This window comes from Galendromus occidentalis, unplaced genomic scaffold (genome assembly GCF_000255335.2).
Source record: "Galendromus occidentalis unplaced genomic scaffold, Mocc_1.1 scf7180000075620, whole genome shotgun sequence".
Taxonomy (NCBI): domain Eukaryota; kingdom Metazoa; phylum Arthropoda; class Arachnida; order Mesostigmata; family Phytoseiidae; genus Galendromus; species Galendromus occidentalis.
Window position 1 is genome coordinate 23,265 of NW_003803610.1, and position 22,392 is coordinate 45,656.

At 52.7% G+C, this 22,392-nt stretch overlaps 3 protein-coding genes across 3 annotated transcripts; 2 read left to right on the forward strand and 1 right to left on the reverse strand.

Moving 5' to 3' along the window:
- Window positions 1-747: 747 nt before the first annotated feature.
- LOC100904737 (heterogeneous nuclear ribonucleoprotein U-like protein 2) lies at window positions 748-5,494 on the reverse strand. Its single transcript, XM_029112296.1, has 13 exons — window positions 5,281-5,494; window positions 4,926-4,981; window positions 4,607-4,822; window positions 3,921-4,309; window positions 3,592-3,819; window positions 3,188-3,502; window positions 2,645-3,049; window positions 2,339-2,523; window positions 2,084-2,236; window positions 1,688-1,989; window positions 1,254-1,529; window positions 991-1,165; window positions 748-893 (listed from the first exon to the last, which is right to left on the reverse strand). The coding sequence occupies exons 1-13, from the start codon at window positions 5,492-5,494 to the stop codon at window positions 748-750; spliced, it is 3,060 nt and encodes a 1,019-aa protein (XP_028968129.1).
- A 1,272-nt stretch (window positions 5,495-6,766) lies between these two features.
- Window positions 6,767-9,658, forward strand: RpS6 (ribosomal protein S6). The gene is made up of 4 exons (XM_003737847.2): window positions 6,767-6,821; window positions 7,138-7,271; window positions 8,378-8,736; window positions 9,049-9,658. The coding sequence occupies exons 1-4, from the start codon at window positions 6,816-6,818 to the stop codon at window positions 9,612-9,614; spliced, it is 1,065 nt and encodes a 354-aa protein (XP_003737895.1). The 5' UTR covers window positions 6,767-6,815; the 3' UTR covers window positions 9,615-9,658.
- A 2,107-nt stretch (window positions 9,659-11,765) lies between these two features.
- Window positions 11,766-18,750, forward strand: LOC100904881 (probable 2-oxoglutarate dehydrogenase E1 component DHKTD1, mitochondrial). The gene is made up of 14 exons (XM_003737854.1): window positions 11,766-11,951; window positions 12,316-12,418; window positions 12,507-12,654; window positions 12,745-12,970; window positions 13,085-13,272; window positions 13,567-13,848; window positions 16,061-16,206; window positions 16,310-16,463; window positions 16,566-16,802; window positions 16,929-17,048; window positions 17,130-17,525; window positions 17,653-17,854; window positions 17,934-18,235; window positions 18,333-18,750. The coding sequence occupies exons 1-14, from the start codon at window positions 11,882-11,884 to the stop codon at window positions 18,432-18,434; spliced, it is 2,676 nt and encodes an 891-aa protein (XP_003737902.1). The 5' UTR covers window positions 11,766-11,881; the 3' UTR covers window positions 18,435-18,750.
- The last annotated feature ends 3,642 nt before the right edge of the window (window positions 18,751-22,392 follow it).

The following is a 22,392-nucleotide window of genomic DNA, read 5'->3' on the forward strand; positions in this document are numbered from 1 at the left end:
AACATGGAAGGAGTGAACTCTGATGCTAATACCATCGATCGATCGCCTTAGACGTGGATTCGGAGGTCGATTCGACGCCGTTTCGCATGCATTAATCGTGCCTCGTCCCAGATCTGATTGCGCAATCGGTAGATATCATCTCTCAGCTGCCAGGGGAAGAGCGACCAATGATTCGCTCCCAGAGTATGCAGTGGCGTACGGAGGATTTTCCACAGGGGGGGAGGAGAAAAGGAGGGGGGCGGATCTTCGCATAGGGCTGGGATCTGATACGGCGCTTCATATCATCTGGGAGAGGGCTAAAAGCCCCTGAGCACCCAATCCCCCTTATCCTGCGCACGTTCCCTGGGAGGATGTTCTGAAACAAGGTAGAAACATCTGCCTTCTCGAGTCAAGTATGAGCTCGTCTGCGTGAGATCTGTTGAGGCATCAGCAAGGAGCCACTCGACCTACGACCCACGATGCCGACGCGGTCGGAGTGAATCTATTGCATCGTGAGCTCCATCGTCCGCTTCGAGAGGTGCACCCTAGGACGGGTTTTCGAAAACTTCGCGAAGATCAATGGAGAAGTCACATGAAGTCCAATATCCCGCAGCGTCAGTTCATTCCAACATCAGAGATGTCAATCATCATATTTTATATTTGAATAATCTTTCTTTCAAAAAAGGATTCGTATAGAATCCACAAGTCATCCAATCGGAAAAATTGATGGAAGTTCCGGTATGAATCCGATGATGGAGCAGCTGGAGTTCATTTGTGCTGTGACTGATGCGGTATCTGCGGGTTTTGTTCGTAGTACCGAGAGCATTGCTGTTTCCAGTTCGCCATCTGTTGTTGATATTGCTGCGCGGCGCTATATTGGCTCCCCGGGGCAGCCGCTACGGTCTGCTGCGATCCTATACGAAGGAAAATCTAGCTGTAGCTGGGCGATAGGTAGTGGTGAAAGATTTCTCGGTCAGCGAAAAGGATTTAGACGTTGCCATTAAGACAGACCTGCTGGCCGCTGTTGCCACTGCTGCCAATAAGTCCACTGGTTCCGTTGATTCGCCTGGAGTTGCGTAGCCTGATATGGTTTCTGGGTTTCAGCTGGCGAGCTGTCCGATACCGCAGGTCCCGGAGCAGGAGTCGTCAACCACTGATTCTGGTTGTGACCCTTCCATTGCTCAGCCTGTAATGTCAGCGTTTAGAAGGAGAAATCTCGGTAATTACTAAGACCACGGGCATTTTCGACTTCTTCGATTTCCTGGAGAACCCACATTTTGCGCCGAAGGCCGTGCTCTCGGATCGTTGTAGAATTGTTGCCATTGATACCACTGCTGCTGCTGTTCTTGAGTCTGCTGCTGCGGCTGGTTGTAAGGCTGTGGATTCTGAGTCGATGTCCACGTGCTCTGGGGGGCGCAATGCGGCGTTGACTCGTGTTGCGGCTGCGGCTGAGCCGCCTGAGGGTGTGCGGCCCAAGGTTTTTGCGCAGTGTTATAACTCGGAGTGACTCGCGGAGATTCAACCTGGGAGCCGAACCTGCTGCCCGGGGCCTGTTGTGAGGAGGACCATCGACCCGGTACATTGTCGAAACGGCTATTCGATCCCCGCCTGTCAGCACCTCGGTTCCATCCGTCACGGCCAGCCGAATCCCGCGAATCCCTATTGTCATCTCTGTAGTCTCGGCCGTATCTCCGCGACTCCCTCCCACCGCGATCATCGCTTTCATCGTCCCGACTACTGCTGCGATAAGGTTGCTGCTTCCACGAGGCTCTCGGACTCCGATAATCGCTGCTGCCGCCGCTGCATCCTCTTTCACTGCCGTTTCTGTTATACGGTCCAGCGCTTGGCCGCCCGGCATTTGGGTGACCAGCTCTCGCTGACGGTGGATGGAATTGCTGCGGAAGCATACCCCCACGTGCCCAGCGAGCACCGGGGGCATTTGAGGCGTTGCCGCGCATCGGGCCCCAGTTCGAGCCAGGGTGGAAGCCTCCCCTTCCCGAGCCCCTCTGTCTGAAATCGCCGAAGCCGCTCCTGCTGAGAGCGCCGGGTGATCCTCTGAAGAAATTCCGTCGTCCGCCATCTGGTCTATTATGATCAGAATGACTCGGTTGTCGTCTTTTTCTGCGTGGTTCGATGCCCAACTCCTTAGCGGCTTCTTCGTTGTACTTCTCAACTTCTCTCTCAGCGTCATCGCGAGAAAGCTCGGCGAAAGTAAGACATCCTCTGAAATGCGACCCATAGGGCAGCTCGAGGCATGCTGAAAATTCATAATGACTCGTGAGATCCCTCAGGAGTCTGAGATAGATTCGGTCAGCTCGCGTAATCGGTTTGGATCGAATTGGGAGTTGCAATCACGAACCCTTCATTTCGGAAATAGTTTTATCCGACAAAAGATGTTCTTCCGGTGATCTCTTAGCATGCCGTTCTTTCAAGGTTTCCGCTGTCGTAATAAGAATGACGGCTCGCCTCTTGAAACCGTCGAAAAGACGCCATCTGGTCACTTGCACGGAGCCTTTCACGTTCGAATCATCGAGTATGATGTTCCTGTCGGGACAGATAGGCTTATTCGATACGAATCAATATCACCTAAGTTAGGGATTCTCCGTCATTAGGCACGAAGGACGGCTTCAGCTCGGGCAGGAGCACGATAACTGCTAGTTCTCACCTCCGTCTACTAGCTGCGGTCTCTATAAGCTTTGATAAGCAGCTCGTCGTCATTTTCGACAACTCGTCCTCATCACCTGAAAATTTCTTCGCTTCCGGTTTACCCTCGATTATCATCCGATCGAGGATGGTCGAAATACCGAGGACGTTGTAATGCTTCTCAGGATGTTTCTCCACGTGTCGCCGAGCCCAGGTCGATTTGCCTGACGATGGTAACCCGATCATCATGATCAGCTCGCTTTCGCGTCTTGAGTAGGGTGCTATGTCATCTTTCACCCTGTTCGAGGGTTCGGTTTTGAGCGGGAAAATATGTTCGAGCTCGCAGCCCTCCACTGGTAGTGCCTCCGCTTGACCAAGATTGACTTCGACTTTTATATTCTTTGTCAGCACGGCTGGATAGAGAGCACTTATTTTGCCTTCCCCGACATCTGCTTCTGGCTTCTCTCCCTGATCGGTTGATGTAGGTTCTTCTTGGCTCGCTGATCCTTCGTCGTCGGTCTTCTTCTCAGTTCCGCCTGAAGCCGTCGGCGCCGCAAGCACCTGCTGCGATCCCGGTGGGATTTCGAAAGCGACACCGAGATCCTTTCCGTTGTGTGCGAATCTGAGCTCAGCAGGACAGGTGTCGAGATTCAGCATCGAGGAGAATACATCACCTACTTTGAGATCTGGCAACTCCGCGAAGCCTTCGAAATCGCCTCCGGAACCCTTCTTGCCGCTCGAAGACAGTGCCCAGGATTGTTCATCTTCACCCAGTCGAGCACTTTGGTGATCGAGTCGACGGCAGAATCCCACACGGAGCAGATGCTTTTCATCGGAATCAATGTCCACATCTAGGAGCTCCAATACTTTAACATCAAACCTGCAAGAAATCGAGCGGTCACTCAACGTGTTCGTACTAATCGTGGGTATCGATCTTCTCGTTATCTAGCGGAGGCCTCGGAATGTTGTAAAAGCTTCATCAGAAATGCTCGCCTGATCTTCCCCTTGATGAAACCGTGCGAGCACTTCACACCAGCACACATCCACGCGAAATACGATTCCGATAAGGGGACGATGCTCATTGTTTCAGCGTCTATGCTGCAATTGAGATCTGAGGTATACTCGTCGAGCGTTATCGTTGTCCGCTGCTTATCAATCCATTCATTCTTGTTCTCGGCGGCGTTCTCCGAGGCTTTTCTAGAAGGAAGAGAGGCCGGTTGAGCGTTGCTGCCAGAGCCAGTTCCGTGGAAGCGCGACACGTGAACAAAGACGTTCCTGGCCTAGTTGGGAGCACTCACTGCCTTGTCGCCCGAGAACTCGATTCCCTGCCGTGAGACTTCCTCGTGGCATCGATGGCGTCTCCCGCAGTCTCCGAACCCTTGGCCGTTGATTCTGTAGCCTGCCCAAGCTCGCTCGCTGCCTCCCGCGCATCGGGAGCAATCTCGTCCGGCATGGGTACCGGTTTCTCGGCATCTTCTTCGCTCGACCTGGGCGCGGTAGCCTCCTGACTAGTATCGTGTCCCGAATCCAATAGGCTCTGGGAGCTGTTCGCAGCAGATTCAGCTGCTTCAGTTTGTGGCTTGTCCGAATCCAACACTTTGGCGGGTTCTTCGCCAAGGAGCGAGTTCTCCTCTTGATCCGTCAACATTTGCTCAGCAGACATGTTGTCGGCCTCTTTCTCAGTGGGCTGGAATAACAAATCCGGGGAATTAGCGGAGCCCGTTTGAAGAGAGGCTCCTGCCCAGGGCTCTATTGGGGGAGGAACAGTTGCGGAGCTAGCCTGATCGACGCCCGGGACGGATCTCAGGAGTGCCGTCCCTGGTTGGCAACCTCGAATCAATCATTAAAAATGTCACCCTAGATGGGAACTCTCTCGAGAGCAGTTCTGTTGAGTGACCAGTTCGAAACCGGCGCTTCCTGAAATCTGCGCCCCGGACAAGAGCCCTCACTTCCCTTCCGCTACGCGACACGGCAAAGCATATACCTCATCGCCGATGAGAGAAAGAAACATCTTGTCTGTGGTCTCGCTCTGAGCGTCTCTCGAGATATCTTCGTCATTCGAAATGTCTAACTTCTGTCGTTTCGGTTCCACGTCCTCAATGGGAGAAACCGCGGCTCTTCTCACGCCTGTCATGGACTCATCACGATCAGCGACTCCGACCGCTGCTTCTGGCTCTGCGGAATCGACTTCAGCCGTACTCTGTGGGGAAGAAGGGGGATTGATCACCTACTGTCGGTGAAAAATTCTATGGAGAGCCGCGTGTGGTTAGGAGATATCAGTTTGATTCGTTCGTACAACTGACCTCAGGATTTTGCTCCGAATCAGGCGGTTCGGCAGCCGCCGTTTTCCGTTCCTCGTCTAAAATTATTCAAACACTTCAAGATTAGCATTGTCCCCTGTCACGGTGAGAGGAAAAGCATCACAGGGAATCCCAGAACAAGAATGAGCGGGGTTTCTTCTGCCTCTCAGGGCGCGAGCTTCATTCTGAGTGACCCGCATAACGGAAAACGCCCCGGAACACAGATTCGTAAGATCTCCTCACAGTTCTCGGGAACAGACTTGTGGGGCTCGCCTCTCTGAATGATCGTCCTCACTGTTTCATGGATCACTCTTTGCTATTCGAAAAGAATTCGCAGCCTCACTCATCAATAGCTTACCTGAAGGATCGCCGGCTGGTGGAACACTTGGCTCAAGCACGGCACTTCCATCTTCAGTAACACTTTGCCCACTCTCGGTTGAGTTCGTCTCATTATGGGCGACCTCCAAGAGACGTTTCACGAGCACCGCTTTCACCCCTTTAATGTCGAGACCCTTTTCCGCGAGCTTCTCCCTGAGCTTTACCACAGTGAGCTTCAGCAGTTCTTCTTCCATTTCTGGGGAAACGGCACCAAATAGTTCTCCAGATGCACTCAGTTGGCAAAGTCTTCGGTTGACGGTTGCGGCAAATGGCGACCGCCAAGACTGAACTCTTCCGAAAACACACGAGACCGTACTCTTAAACCTCTTCCGAAGATCCCGATCACGTGCTGACACCGTCGAAGGGTTTTGTGAGCACCGGATCGTAGTGAGCGCTTGTTCCTTCAATCAGAAACCCAGTTCCCCGTTCGAACCTGCAACACAGGGTTGTCTGAAAAGCATAGCGGTAATCATACCGACGACGGGCGGCAGTCACACACTGGTCTTGTTTTTGTTTTGCTCCAGTGGATACGCACCGCGAAGGGGGCTCCGTCCCTGATTCGATATCCGAGCTGTAAGCTCTGATTCCCGTAGTGATGTTATCCTGCCCAAGATACCGTTTTTCTCTGCGTGATCCAAGTATGCGAGAAACACATCCGAGAGGAGTACGGGGGTTGAAAATCATGCGGAGCGAAATCTGTTGATAGGACTGGAGGGAGAGAGTGAAAGACCACAACCACAATGATGGTCTCAATGATCTTTGCTGGAGGTTTCGAGACCATCAGGCGTCTCTCCCAAAACTTCGTTCATCCCTGTACGGGTACGGACGAAGAATCTCTAGTCCCAGGGACCAGGCTCTGACCGCACTTGGTTTGCGGGGTCTCCGGGGCCCTCTCTCCCGCTACCCGTCGAATCCGAAGGCTGCTGTTTCCACTTTCCACCCTTAGGATCAATGAATAATATCACCCAGAACGTACGAACTTCCGCGAGCGACCAATGCTGCGACACAACGTGCCACCATCGTTGGGGAGGTCTTAGGGTTCGGTTCTCGAAGCTGGTCGATACTGATTCTTGTTGAGGAACCAGGGCTTAGGGAGTAAGGATTTCTAAGGTATCACTCGTTATCCTCCGTAGATCCTCCTGTGCCTCCGCTGAGGCTGCATCGAACGAAAATAAGCGTCAAGTAAAATGAGCATCGGCGCTGAGTTTGTCCGAGAGCGACAGATGTCGCAATGCGTGAGCGAGAAGATCGGAACATTCGTGGAGCGCATGGAGCGAGTATCTTTCTCCGCTCTCAAGCCACAGATCGAGGCTTATTAAAGTCACGCATGACGCATGAGACATTAGGCCGTCGATTGCTCCAGACAAGACAAGGTACCAGTCGGCGAGTAGTGATGCTGATGAGCGCATTTTTCGGATTTCTGTCTGGATTCGGTCTGCTACTAGAGTGGTTTCGGTTTCGAATCCGATCGGTCTTTTCCGCCGCAGGCGTCCTGCTCGAGGTGCACACGCCATCATGAAGGTGAAATTTCCACATTTTTTTAGTGTAACTGTGTCTCTCCTTGAGTGATATCCCGAGGCTTTTGCCCCCCACCCATCGCTCCCCCGACCTGACTTGAAGTTTCTCGATATTTCGCTGTTCTCTCCGTGATTTGGACAGATTCGGCTCTACCCCTGATATTTTTCTCTTCTATCCTCCATACATCATACATCACGATTGCGATTCCTTGTATATCGTGATCCGTGTTGTGCTTGCTCAACCTGTCCGAGGGAATCACGGAGTTGATTTCGCTCGCACGTTGACTTCATGAGGGAGGCTGAAATCCTTGTTTTCACAGCTCAACATAAGCTACCCAGCCACGGGATGTCAGAAACTGATCGAAATCGATGATGAGAAGAAGCTTCGTCCATTCTACGAGAAGCGGATGGCTCAGGAGGTCGAAGCCGATTCTCTCGGCGACGAATGGAAGGGGTAAGCTCGCCGGCAAGCATATGTATCACTTGTTTTCTTATCCTCCCGTCCCGTGTGGCGGCTCTCGCGTTCGGAGCATTCGTCCCGCTGCAACCACGTGGCTTTCAGAATGACACGACAGATGAGCTGATTTGGTGCTACTCCAGAGGGAAGGAGTCTTTCTGATGAAATTGTCTCAGATCTGTCTGCCAGCGGTCCCATAGCCTCAATGACGAAGAGACTCAATTCCGAATCGAGTGCTGTCGTCCATGTTTTTTCCGTGGAGCCTTTCTCTAGAGTCCGCTTGACTTCTCTGCCATCCACATAACGCCGATGATTCCCTATCCTGTGAAGTAGATCCGCGTGTGGCTCCTCACAACCGACCGATCGAGTCCTGAGAGCTTTTGCGCGACTCTTACGGGAAAACGGGAATCTTGCATGATGAAAGCCTGTCGCAAGCTTGGTCTGCAGAAGTGACGTCCTTTTGATGATCTCTTGAAACCCACAGCTTCGGCATGCTCGACGCATACGGCTAGAGCTGCATCCGTGCGGTTGGGCGCTCTACCCAGAAGAATGTCCGCTCCTGGGCTTCTGCCGGATGTACTCTCAGATCGATGGGGATACCTCCGGGCGGTCGGAGGCTCAGCTCGTTTGGAGCTTCGCTTGCAAACGTGCAGTACATTTAATCAGGAGCCGCGAGGACGCTGCCGCTCGCGCATGAGTGAGGGGGCTGCAATCTCCGCGGAAAACCGACTCGCGGGTACCCGAAAACGACGCGATCGAAAACATTTGCTCCCGGTATCCGTCCTCGGGAGCATGACCTGATCGGGGATGCCCGGGACTTCGAAGCACGGCTACGTGGCCCTGCTGGGAAAATTCATTCAAGGTCTCCTGATAAGTTCGGCCTAGAGCTATCTGCGATCCAGGATCGTAGCTGCAAGGACGAAAAGACATTGATCCCTTATCTTCGATGACTGAGAGCGAAATCTTCGAGCGGATCTATCGATGACATCAGTCGCGAGTGTATAGAGGAATCCTCATTATTCGCTTATGAGCGCATCCGGCGTTTCCGCTACCCCCGGATTCGAAGTCCTTCCGAGACTGACAGGGTTGAATCTTCTTTCCAGCTACGTGTTCCGTATCACTGGAGGAAACGACAAGCAAGGTTTCCCCATGAAGCAGGGCATCCTCTCCAATGGTCGTGTCCGGTTGCTCTTGTCCAAGGGCCATAGTTGCTATCGTCCACGTCGGAATGGTGAACGCAAGAGGAAGTCTGTGCGGGGATGCATCGTCGACTCCAACCTCTCGGTTCTTTCCCTAGTGGTTCGTAGGAAGGGTGAGGCTGAGATCGAGGGTTTGACCGATAAGACCGTTCCCCGTCGACTTGGTCCCAAGAGAGCCTCGAAGATCAGGAAGCTCTTCAACCTCTCGAAAGAGGATGATGTAAAACAGTACGTCGTCCGCAGGCCAATCACCCCGAAGGAAGGTGAGCTCGCTTAGTTCAGTCATCGGTTGCCGCCACCATCACATTCATGCCCGCTGCCGTTGAGTTACGCTGCAATAGACCTAATTGTCGGCGTCAATTTGGTGCCGGAAGAATAAGATAGTGCTCCACACATGACTGCTTTGAGATGGCATTCGTGTACTAAGAGCCTATGACACTATCCCGTCCCTCCACGATTCATGTAGCGACAATCTCTTTCATCCGATCCGATTCAAACCTCTGCTCTACCGACCCATTCTTCTCTTACATGAATATTAAGGTCTGATGAATAAACACTACGTTTCGTCTTCTTAGGATCTGAAGGGAAGCTGAAGAAGCCCAAGACCAAGGCACCCAAGATCCAGCGTCTGATAACGTCGCAGATGCTCCAGCACAAGCGCAGGAAGATCGCCCTCAAGAAGGCACGAATCGCTCGGAAGCAAGAGCAACAGGCTGAGTACGCCAAGCTACTCGCTCAGCGTACCAAGGAAGCGGCCGACAAGAAAGCCGAGCTCATTCGCAAGAGGAGATCGACTCGGGAATCGCAGTCTTCAGCGGATAGCGCCCCCGCCAAGAAAGCCAAGGCGACTGTTGAAGTTCTGAAGAAGGACATCAAACCTCAGGCCAAGGCTGCCGTGCCTACGGCGCCTGCTAAGGGCAAGCCCGCAGCACCCGCTGCGAAAGGCAAAGATGTCGGCAAGAAGGGAGCTCCTGCCCCCCCTGCCGCGAAGCCCGCCGCTAAGTCTGCTCCAACGACCGCTCCTACCGGCAAGAAAACCGCTGCGCCCGTCCCAGCGAAGGAGGCTCCGAAAAAAGCCGCTGCTCCGGCTGCGAAAACAGCAGCGTCAGCATCTAAGAAAGGAGGTGCTAAGAAAAAGTGAAAACGAGTTGTTGGACGGGAAAATAAATGAATGCCCCTTTCGAATAATCATCGTGATCATTCTCGGCGAGGCAACGACTCATTTCCTCATGAGTCCTTCTTCCCCCATTCGTACACGGCTTGTGGCTCGAATTGCTCCTCTTACGTGCCCGGACGATTCCCCGATTACGTTCATGCGGTTCCCTCTTGAAGCAATGGTCATTTCGCCGAGTCCAATCCACCGGATGTCGGGTGATTCAGCTCATATCCACGAGATCCGGCAAACTCGATATTTTAAGGATCTATCCATTCGTATTCCCGCCTATAGATTGGAGCCGGGAACGGATAGAACGACGGGAATTTATATAGCTTGGGGTGGAAATGCATGAACGCGCATGTACCTATGTTATGTATGTAGATCTGATGTACCGATAATCGCGCTTCCTGGAGAGTGACCCGAGCCTCCCAATTAGCTCGCATCAGCGCTAATCTACTCGAATTCGAGTGACCCCGAGCACCGTTCACAGCGAGGAATCATTCCCCAACATAGGCCTCTGGATCCCGAAGTCCGAAACGGTCTAGCAAGAGTCTCGCTGCGTTCCCGAGATGAAGTCGCGCGGGATTTCGCTCAGAGAGAGCACACAAAGTTCTTAAAATGCAAAAAAGGCAGGGGGTTGGGCCTTTGTCGTGCTGGGGGCAGATGATCAGCACCAACATGGAGCTCTATGATATGGAAAGAGGTCTTGAGAAGAAATGTTTCAAGAGAAGGGGGCTTGGCCCCTTGCCCCTCTTCCACTCGGCACGCCTTGTGATGAGGTGTGCTCATTCCATGCAGACCGCGGAATCGCGAACAGAAGCCAAAATTGTAAAGTATGCGGGAGGTGTCGCAGGCAGCGAAATTATCGAGTCCCGGATCAAACAAGCTCGTCATCCACGGAACTTTGTTGGGCCTTCCCCAGGGAAGGGAGTTACTGAGTTTGTGTTGCGCGTTTTTTTCAGATTCCATCGCTGCTCTTTTGGAAAACGCAAACCGCGAGACGATCTGTACCACCTCTCTGGAAGCTCACGAAGACTGGTTGGCTCATCTCCAGACAACATCCCGATGACTTTTCTTCCGCTTGTGACCAAAGTCGATGGCGTGCCTAAAGATCATAGAGTCCTCATCTCATTTGCCTTCTTTGCAGTCTACTCTTCGAGATACTTCGATATAGATCTTTGGCTGCCTAGTAGGCACTGCTCCGTTCAATATCAGAAAGTGAATCTGATTGATTGCAAGATTCACGGGTTTTTCGCACCGGAGGATCGCCTGTTTTTGCGGCACGCTCTCCCCGAAGTGAGTCGCTGCCGACGGGGGAGTCCTATGATGCAGATGGATTCAACGGTCTACGAGGTTGTGGGCTGGACCCTCACTGCGTAGATGTCGATAGCGAGGCTCATACAGATGATCGAAGAAAATGAAATCGTTGGCTTTTATTGTTCCGGAAGCATTATTTTGGCCGACTGCCTTCTTTCTCGAACACCTCCCCGCATCTACGGAGGCAGCCGAATGGCGCCAGAGAAGCCTCCGTAGATGAGAGGGGAGATCTTCTAGCAGAGCCATCCGCTCACAGAATGCGCCGGAGAAGAAGGTTCGGCTGTAAGCGGCTGACAGCGTATGCTCCCGCTGCCTTATGAGTCCCAGCTGAGCAGAATCAGCCGTCACACAGCGCTCTATCAGATTCGTCGGTTGGCGTTTCGCGAGCGTCCGAGTGAAACTTCCCCACAGGGCTGTCACGGAAGGAAGTGGGCGCCGGCGGTGCTGATTTGCGCAGGCTCTGTGGTCGAGGTGCGTATCCGGGAGAGATCATCTGCTCGGCAAGGCAACGAACTCAGCGAAAAACCTCGAATTCTTCGGTGATGTGGAGCAGATTCCGACCAACACGAAATCGGTGACTAGTTCGGTGTCGGAATAAAGCTCATTGATATGAGGAGGCGGGCGGCACATTACGGTATCGCATCGAGCCCATGTCATGCGTCTTACTCCACATCCGTTGAAGTTTCGTTTTCAAGCAGATTGGGAATCACAAGAAAATATTGGTTATGTCACTTATCACCGCAGCGTGCGCCGTAAATCTGCAAACCGCGCCAGATACGATAAGAGTCTCGCCTCGACTGGGATCAGCAGCGACACCACGGTCCTCCTTCGAACTGTGACGACTCCGAACAACCGAAAGTGTTCTGTAAATCGAATGTTCGCGCCGAGCTCCGGTTTCGGGAAGAAAATAATTCAGAGGGAAACTCCGATGCAAAATGTTCCGTCAAAGGGCGGTATATTTCAAGGCCTACAGATCTTACTGCACCTCAAAGCGACTGAACGAAGGTTAGTTCGCCGTTGTGATCGAATGGAACCGTCTATCGATGAGCTCTAGAAGACCCCGGCTAAGATTCGAGCGATCTCCACAAAGTAGGAATAAAAAAGCACTCTAAGTTCGAGAAGATATTACCTCTCCCTAGTGCTGGGTATCGGCACCTCGAAGAGCACGAGGCACCGAGTATTGGAGTCCTATTGGGTTTTTCTATGATCAGCTTCCGCGTCCACGTCATCGACCAACTCGCCGTCCTCTCGTTCTTACCTTCATACGTCTCTATCGCTTCTCCTTCATTGAATTCTCCCGGTACCCGAGCTCTGAAGAACGATGCGATTAACGCATCCACGAATTCTCTGTTTCCGTGTCTCTTCCTAGACGATGCTCGCATACAGCGCTTAGCCACCGCGATCCGGCAACACGGTCATCGACACGCTAACGTCAATCCCCTCGGCAGCGTCAAAGCGACGCTTCAAGAACCGTGAGTAGGGAAGCTGAAAACCGATGTCGAGTCTACTGCATTCGATTTGAGCCGTTCCCCTAACTAACAATCTCTTCCTTGGTCTAAGAGCTGCAGAAAAAATCGAGCCCGAGGATTTTGGCTTGTCACGGGACACCCTCCTGGACTATGCAGGGCAAACTGGGACCGTTGACGAGTGGTATAAACGCATGCTCGCCATTTATGGGGGAAACATCGGACTGGAGTTTATGCACCTCGTGAGTTCCCTAAGATATTCTCACCTCACACAGGAACTCGACTCGACCTGCCTTCTTCTTCCCATTTTCACCTTTTTCCTCGACATCCAGGACCGAACGCGGCGTGATTGGTTCATCAAATCCTTAGAGCGGGACCTCTATCTATCGGCAACTCCGACGAAAGAGTTCCAGAAGCAGATCCTGAGAGCTCTTCTCGAATCTCAGAATTTCGATCATTTTGTAGCCAACAAGTTCGCCACGACTAAACGTTATGGGGGAGAGGGGGCTGAGAGCATGCAAGCCTTCTTCTTGCAGTTATTCCTGCAAGCTCCGATAAGTGAGTGAAGTGTCTTGATTTCTTATGAATTCCCCATCCCCGCACAAGGAATCTAATACGGCGCTTTTCGGCTTGATGAGCATCTCACAGAGACTCGGAATATTTCTCCTTCAGGCGGCATAACAGACCTCATAATCGCGACACCCCACCGAGGCCGGCTGAACCTACTGACGGGACTTCTCAATTTCCCTGTCGAAACAGTTTTCCGCAAGATGAGAGGATTGCCCGAGTATGAAACATTCAAGCATCCAAGTGCTACCGGGGACGTTTTGAGCCACTTGTTCACCTCCACAGAAGTTCAAGTTCGTCCCTGAGCAGTTCATTACGTATGGAATGATGCCATATACGATATTGTACGACCGAAAGTACGAGACATATTCCGATTCGGACGGGCAGAAATCTTTCTCCTCATTCACACATCAACAACATCGACATCCGAGACTCATCGATGTGATTGAGGTTCCGTTATTTTCCCGTGATTCGGGCAATTAACGGACGCACGACAGTCGCGACCGACGTTCCTGTGAGCGAAGGATCCTGTCTGTCAGCGTCTACGCGTATTGACCCGAACCGAAGTCTGAACATCGTGTTTTCAGGGGAACTTGCGCGTGAGTTTGCTCCCAAACCCCTCTCATCTTGAAGCTTCCGCTCCGATGGCCGTGGGCAAGGCCCGCGCGCGTTTACAACAGCTTCTGGGAAACGATCGCTACAGCTCGCTCTGCAATTCGACTGATTATCACAACTCGTGGGTTTTGCCGCTTCAAATCCATGGGGATGCCTCATTCGCCGGCCAAGGTGTCATTATGGAGACTCTCCTTCTATCTGGGCTCCCGCATTTCAAAACAGGGGGATCCTTGCACCTCATAGTGAATAATCAGGTCAGTAAGTTCGTGGAACAATCGGTGGACATCCTTGAAATGACTCGATCAATTTGCCTGTGCATAGTACCGTGAGCTTGGCATCTTCCGTATTTGCGGAACATGCACGCAGAGAATCGAAAGCCGTGAAAACTTAGGGCGGAGAGACCCGGTGACTGAAGGCACCCTACATAGGCAAGGTTTGATACTGAGTTGAGCGTCGGGCGCAGAAAACCTGCTGCACTATCTTCGATAGTATCGGAAACCTGATATCTCCGTCGAATAGTCGGAGTGTTGGCCTGCCGCTTGAGCCCTCCTCGAAGACCATGGGCATGTATGGACTGTTGATTGGCTTCTCCGCACGAAGCCGTCGAAACTCAGGACATTGTTCAAACATTCCTGAGGCGGCGGAACGGGACCTGCCGTTCATGGGTGATAGCAGCATCCACGTGGGAAACAGGGCGAGAACACCGCGCGAAACTCCACACAGTTTACCGGAGAGCCGACCGGGAGAAGAGGGTGGGTTGTCGTCTCGATGCCCTCGCATCCTGCACTAGGAATAGCGATAATTCACCAATTTCGGGTGTAGGCCCTCTTGACCGAGCCTCCTCGGGCCCGATGAGCGGTTGGTCCGACTGACCGGAGTGAACACCACATTCGAGAATCCGGATTCCGGTCCGATTAAGCAGAGGGTACGATCATCCGTCCCACGTATCCTCAGGTGGCTCTCTTCCGAGATCCTCCGGATAGGGCATTCTCTGCAGTCAGAGGGAGTGCTCAGAGTGCTTCTTGGTGGGAGCTATAGCGAATGTTCCGACCGAACTCAAGTGAAACAGCTAAGCATTAGGAGTTTCCACGTTCTGTGGGGATCCAGAGTCGAAATCGGACCGAATAGACCAGCTTTTCTCATACTTTCCCGATCCCTCCTCACTGATTGTGAGCGAAATCCCTGTTCGAAAGAGAGACTGGACTTGAGGACACAAGAGTCACCGCATTGAAGTTTTCTACCGTTCATTCTTTGAATCATAGGTCGATGAGATGAATATGTCACGATCCGCTGGATACTTCACAACTAAGAATTGGTTCCATAACTTCATCGTATGAACATCTCACATGAATTAGTGCAATCTTTGTCGCTGCAGATCGTCCAGATGCGTTCAATACGTATTCCCGTTGATTCATCGCCGCGGCGGTGAAAAGATGCTCGATAGCTCCGGGGAGACCTCTGAGGATCCCCCCGGGGAAGACGGGAGAAGGAGAAGACGGGTGAAGGGAAAGACGGGTGAAGGGAAAGACGGGTGAAGGGAAAGACGGGTGAAGGGAAAGACGGGTGAACGGGAAGACGGGAGAACGGGGAGACGGGAGAACGGGAAGACGGGAGAACGGGAAGACGGGGGAACGGGAAGACGGGAGAACGGGAAGACGGGAGAACGGGAAGACGGGAGAACGGGAAGACGGGAGAACGGGAAGACGGGAGAACGGCAAGACGGGAAGACGGAAGAACGGGAAGCGGAAAAACGCGAAGACGGGAGAATATGTCACGATCCGCTTGTTACGTGACAACTAACAATTCGTTCCATAACTTCATCGTATGAACATATCACAAGAATTACTGCAATCATTGTCGCTGCGGATCGTCCAGATGCGTTCAATACGTATTCCCGTTGATTCATCGCCGCGGCGGGAAAAAGTTGCTCGATAGCTGTGGGGAGACCTCTGAGGACCCCCGGTTTAGAGGGGAAGAGGGGAAAACGGTAGAACAGGGAGACGGCTGAAAGGGAAGACGGTAGAACAGGGAGACGGCTGAAAGGGAAGACGGTAGAACAGGGAGACGGCTGAAAGGGAAGACGGTTGAAAGGGAAGGCGGGAGAGGGGAAAACGGGAGGAAGGGAAGACGGGAAGACGGGAGAACGGGAAGACGGGAGAACGGGAAGACGGGAGAACGGGAAGACGGGAGAACGGGAAGACGGGAGAACGGGAAGACGGGAGAACGGGAAGACGGGAGAACGGGAGAACGGGAAGACGGGAGAACGGGAGAACGGGAAGACGGGAGAACGGGAAGACGGGAAGACGGGAGGACGGGAAGACGGGAAGACGGGAAGACGGGAGAACGGGAAGACGGGAAGACGGGAGAACGGGAAGACGGGGAAGATTAGGTCACTATCAGAGCACCCGCGGAGCTCGACGGAAAGGAATCATCCGAAACGCTTTTGACTGCGGAGCGTCTTTCAAGGTGGGTTATACGACACCAACTATGCTTGGCAAATCGTCTTTCTACAATTCGGATGTGATGAAGACAATCGGCGCGCCAATCCTTCACGTAAATGGTGATCATCCTGAAGCAGTTTGCACGGTCGCTCAACTTGCTCTCGACTACAGGTGAGCTTTCGGAGGGAAATAGTCTGTATTGTGATCATCATGGGGAATCTGAGTGGCTCGACCTCGCTGGATAGAGGAAGTAGTACGAGAATCGCCTTTCCAGACAATGTTTCGGAGGGGATGTTTTGGTTGACATGTGGTGCTTCCGACGATGGGGACACAACGAGATGGATGACCCAACTTTCACGAACCCCGTCATGTATAGAGAAATTCGCTCGCGCGGGTCTGTTCCGGATCTTTACGCAAGCAGGCTGGTGGTAGGTGACACGGGAATACAAATCAGCCGAGTTTCATGCCCGGTCATTTTAGCCCACGGGGGCTCAGCCCGTCGAGTCTCACAAGACATCCTCTCTCGCCAGGCCGAGGGCGTCGTCACTGAAGCAGAGGTGGAGAATCTGCTCGAGAGCCATTCACGCATCCTAAATGATGGTTTCAAGAGACTCGAGATCACTCAGGCGCAATCGCAATGTTTCAACGGTAGATGGAAGTCAATGGGAACGGCTCCCCGAGATGCACTCTTGACCGTTGACACGGGGTTCCCGAAGGACGTTCTCCAATACATCGGGCTGAAGTCCGTGGAAACTCCGGAGAGTTTCGTGAGTTGGATAGCGACTCCTTCCAAAGCTTCAGAATCAGTTTTCGCCTAAAACAGAAGAAGGTGTCTGAAGACCTCTCAAGAGGATGTCCCGGACTCGGCTCTCATTCGCTCGTCTTCTTTGCAGAAAGTTCATCCCCACCTACGGAAGGTTGTGATAAACGAGCGGACGAGAAAATTCACCGAAGGACAAAAACTAGATTGGGCTATGGCAGAGTTGCTTGCTTTCGGATCTTTGCTCTACCAAGTTAGTGCTCGTGGTGCGTCCTCCCTCACGGTGTTGAAACGCGTCAAGTCTCTAACGCTCTGATCCACTCGCAAATCTCAGGGATACAATGTTCGTCTCTGTGGACAAGACGTGGGACGAGGCACATTCAGTCAGCGTCATATTGAGCTTGTCGATAACGATACCGAAGACCGCATCATCACGCTGAACAATTTGAGACCCGACCAGGGTTTCCTTGAAGTCGCCAACTCGCCGCTCAGCGAAGAAGCTGTGATGGCTTTCGAGTACGGATTCAGTCTAGAAAGTCCAGAAAACCTCGTCATTTGGGAAGCGCAATTTGGTGACTTCCACAACAGCGCCCAGGTGGTGTTAGACACTCTCATTACCTCGGGCGAACGGAAATGGCTCTTACAGAGTGGGGTCATTATCCTACTCCCCCATGGGATGGATGGAGCCGGACCAGAGCATTCATCGTGCCGCATCGAAAGATTCCTTCAGGCGAGTACGATCATCATTATCAGCAGTATCGACAGCCGTTTAACCAGTCCGGAATGGCCATCGTTTGCGAGCCTTGGCCTCAGAAAACCTGTCCTCTCTATCAACTCTGACTTCTTATCGTCCTCAGATGTGTGACAGCAATGAGCAGGACATGCCGGATTCTGAAGACGTGAATTTTAGATTTGTAAATCCGACGACCTCGGCCCAATACTTCCATCTTATCAGACGACAGATGCTGACAAACTTCCGGAAACCACTCATCGTTGCGTCCCCGAAACTAATCTTGAGATTAGACGGAGCTTCCTCGTCGCTTGAAGAAATGGCTACTGGTATGGTGATAGGGACTCCGACTTTCATGCACAGCAATTCGTGCCGAAGAACTCGCTTAGAACGCCGGACCCATTTCAGGAACCTCATTCCAAACAGTGTTGACCTCCAGAGAGGACAGCGACCGCAGCGCTGTGAGACGGATAATTTTATGCAACGGTAAACATTACTTCGCGCTCGAATCGAAGCGGAAGATCAAGAAGCGGAACGACGTCGCCATCGTGCGCCTCGAACAACTGTGTCCTCTGCCCGTGGCGCGCATAGCGGAAACTCTTTCCACATACCCGAACATGAAGGAAGTGGTCTGGGCCCAAGAGGAACACCAGAATCAGGGAGCCTGGTCCTTCATCAATCCTCGCATCAGGAATTTCCTGAACATTCAGGTGATTCACATTGATTTGTATCCGATACGCAGAGCCGGAAGCACGGATGCATTCGCGCCTGGAGTTTGCTCATTCGATTTCCCTACCTACCCTCCAGATGCTATACCGTGGTAGAGGACCCCTAGGAGTGCCCGCTGTGGGCGTCGGCGCCGTTCATGCGGCCGAAGCAGAATCAATCCTGGAGTCGGCGTTCGAATAGCTTGGGAGTCCGAAGAAAAGGGAAATTTCCATAAATTCACCATTCCCGGGAACTTTCATCGCTCATTCTCTCACGAAGATTTTGAAGACGATTGGACTTCGACGCCGCTAAGCCCGACCTGTGAACAGAGCGGCCTGGAAACTTTTCCTCCATGTTCCTGCAGGCCGACTAGTAGTCTACTGATTCCCCAGCTGGAGTCCTGAAGGTCTCGAAATCTCTTGCCAAGTTCAGTATGATGGAAACGTAGCGATCACCATAGCAACGTTTACCCTTAACGAAATACCTATCTCCCATGATCTACGCAAGTCCCCGGATATTCGTGAGTCTGAGTCGGGAGTCGAGCCGGCTTGAGAGGAATGATGGCGACGAATAAAGCTGTGCTTCATTGGTCCGGCTGCACGCTCTACAATCAGGTAGTTTCTCCTGAATGGAGTAGCAAATCATCAAGCGTCGGAGATACGATCCATCCTGTTCAGAGTTTGGAGCTCTAACTCCTCCGTGGCACTTCCGACCTTGACTCCCGTTCTCTGCGAATGGAAATCGGAATCAGTTTCTCGTTTAATCTCGAATAACTCCCGGAAGCCGCCATTAAGAGTCGAGACCGAGAATGAAGCTCTGCGCTTGAAGGCATCGATCGCGAGGTCCTTCAATATTCGACTCATAAACGCTGATTGCGGGGAGTTTGACGGCTTCCGGATCGTACGTTTTTCGCGGACTCCAGATGATGGTTATTCGCCTACTTGCTGATACCCGATGAGACACCTGCTCAGAGCTGCTCCTTCACTCCAAACAGCTTTATGCAGTGAGCCTCCCGCTCATTTTGGAGCAAGACCTTGCCCAGAACTGATCATCGCCGTCTCACTCGATTCGAAGTAGCCCCTCAGACTTCCTCGCCTCAAGACTGTCTGGAGAACTTATTAGGCAGGTACAACGATCCGTCTAATGATGACCTCTCCTGCGCTCTTCACCAGTCTTCTATCAACACATAGGTACCCGAAGCCTTCTCCTCGCCTCCACGGAAGTCCTCGCCGTTTCCATCCTCTTGCTGGTCCCGAACGCATCATTTTCCCTACGTCTGACCTGTTGGCGCCGGCCCCCCCGCAGTAACATAGTACATACCATCCTTTATACCTTCTTATCCGAAAATGAACGTTCCCGTTTGGGGAAAAAGGTTTCGCAGAGCTCTACTATCTGGAAAATCTATCCTTGCTAGTCCGGAAAGCTTCTCTCCTCGGTGCCAAACGATGGGCACCTCATCGGAATTCCCGCACGAGCCATGCACCTCTGCAGCCCCGAGCTTGGTTGAACCCCACCTGGCGTACCCGCGGACATCGTAATGGAGACATAAATGGGAGTCCAGTCATAGACCCAGTCGGACGGCTCCGCGGCGCCATTGGAGGACAAAAAAGCGGCGAGCGGTGCTGCTCCTTTCCGGCCAGCTCGCCTTCCGATTCTCCCTTGAAACTTCGTTTGCCGACTCCTCCCACGCTGATCTACTCCCGGGATAACCGGCCCCCAATCGTTTGCACCTGCAACTTTTTGCATCTAGCGGCATCCAAGCTGATATTTTTTTCTAGACTCCCCTCTTCTTAGAGAGTCTGACCGACCACCTCTTCGCGGCACTATCCAGCTCCGGGCTTTTTTCGGCGGAAGTTTGAAGAATGGCGTTTTTTCTTGCCATTTCGCGAGGATTCCTACACGGTGGCGCGCGAACCGATTTCGACGGGAAGATCCGGAACCGCCGCAGATTTTCTCGGGCTTCGTGAAGGTCCCGATCTCGACCCGATCCGACCTGCTTAATACTGCCTCGACCGAACTGCGACAGAAGTTTTCCTGTCCTCCCGTCTGGGGTTCCCGCATGTATAGCCTCAACAGCTTGTTAGAGACAGCACGTCGAATTCTCCCATCCCACGGAAGCTGCCCATCATCGGAGACTGGGCTCCCATTAGAGCATCTACATTATGTACCGTATGAGAATCTTTGTTCACCCCTCGAGAGTACCGAAGTCCTAGAAATGATCAAACCGTAATTATTGAGTAGTCTCGAGCGCGAACATATCCTGCGCCGTGGCCCGTGACAGACTCCGCGTGGAAACGATTCAGTGACTGATGAGTGAGAGCGGATGTCACGCGTGAGCTGCTCGAATTCTTGTCTCACCGCTCCCTCTCCACAAATGCTGCCGGATTTGAGAGTCGAATCCGAGAGAAGTACGAGCAATGCGCAGGCGCAGCAACACCTAGGAGCAGGAGCGCCAGCATCGGCAGCGGCCCGCCAAAAGGCTACGGCATCGCGGCTCCGGAATCAACAGCACCGTCGATTACCGCACAAAATGGTGCGGCAAGCCCAGAAATACGCGTGTGCACATTAGACGACTGCGGCTCTCCCCTTCGCCCCGGGCCCGTTTTGACCGTGTAAACGAACTCCGAAATCGACTCCCCTTTCGCGAGGGTCGTCATGGCTTGTCTGGGGCCTGATTCCCCTTCATGGGGGAAGGGAACGCCCATTCCCTCTCTCCCTCATGCCTTCGCCTGGAAGTGGGGCAGGAAGATTCGCGGACTGGTCAGTCCCGATTGCGCCAATGGAAGTCGCCAGATTGGAACGATCAAGCCAAAGCGAGGGTAGTCGGCGAGTGGTACGCCAGCCAGTGCATTTCGCACTCTGAGCCCCATGGCGTTCGACGATTGACGAGAGGGGAGAGATAGCAGTCTGATAGCCGCTGTGACAACCGAGCTACGGAAGCGGATGAGTTCTCAGTTGATCGACAGCTCCGATCTTTGCTCACTTCCTTCATTTCAGAGGCACCGACAGTTACAGATGGACCTCGTGTGGAAAGTGTAAGCTTTAGAGGTGGTAAGGCCGACAGGCAGATAAGCCGATTGCGCACCAATACGCGGACGTGAGCGACGTCGCTGATTGAATTCGTCTGCCGCAACGAGGGTGTAGGGAGGAGGCCTCCTGCGTGCTTGCTGCGCTCTGCTGGCGGCGGCATCGATGATGATTATGGCGATGACGCATGCGCATATATTCTCCTTGAGCTCACAGACAATCTGAGAGTGAGCACGAGGCTCCTCGCAGGCACTGGGAGAGAATTCATCGTCAACACACCAAGCGAAAAAAGGAATCGAGCGAAAGAGTCCAAAATTCTCGAGATCAAATGTTCTTCGGGAATATCATATCGTATGAAAACCGACGACGCGTCTTGATCAGATCAGAAGTTTGTCACGGTGCATGGCTAGCCATGACGGCGAGTACGGACCCCGCGCATCCCGGACAGGACTTTTCATAAACGCGAGCACACACTCAGTATGAAGGCTTCTGAAGTCAGCTCACATGAGTTGTTTCAATTCGAAACGTTTGAGTACGCTAAACGTTCTGGGAAGCTCGGGAAGATTGAAAAAGCAGAGACGATTCGACTCTCCAACATCTTCCCCTCTTTTCTTGGCAGAATTGTAAATATGAATAATACTGCGACACCTGGGCGATTCGGGTGAAGATCGGAGGAAAAAAGTGCTCCTATCAATTATGGTGTCTGCTGACATTGATGTGCTAGCCCGACCGCCCTCTCAGCCTCTTCTCCTCGTAGTGCTCTTGTCGGCCCTTTCCCTGCAGCGTGTGGCGACGGCGGTGGTGGTAGTTCTCCTCCCTCCCCCGGAGTCTTCGTCCCTAGGAGACTCTCAAACTTAGTAATTCGAATGCCGTAGCTGACGACGGCTAGGAGCGGCGCGAGCTGCTCCCGTGACCATTGAGGAAACCACGATTACATCGGATACTGTTGGGACGGCTGCACCGACAAGAACCTAGGCTGTGTCGAACTAGCATCGCCAGTCATAAGAACGGCGACGGCGGAAGGGATTAAGTGGCTGGAGTGGCCGCCCATCGAAAGAATCGACCCCAGCTCCCGGATATACTTGGAATCTTGGATAAATCCCTTTTTGTTGGCATCAGACGCGGTGTCAAT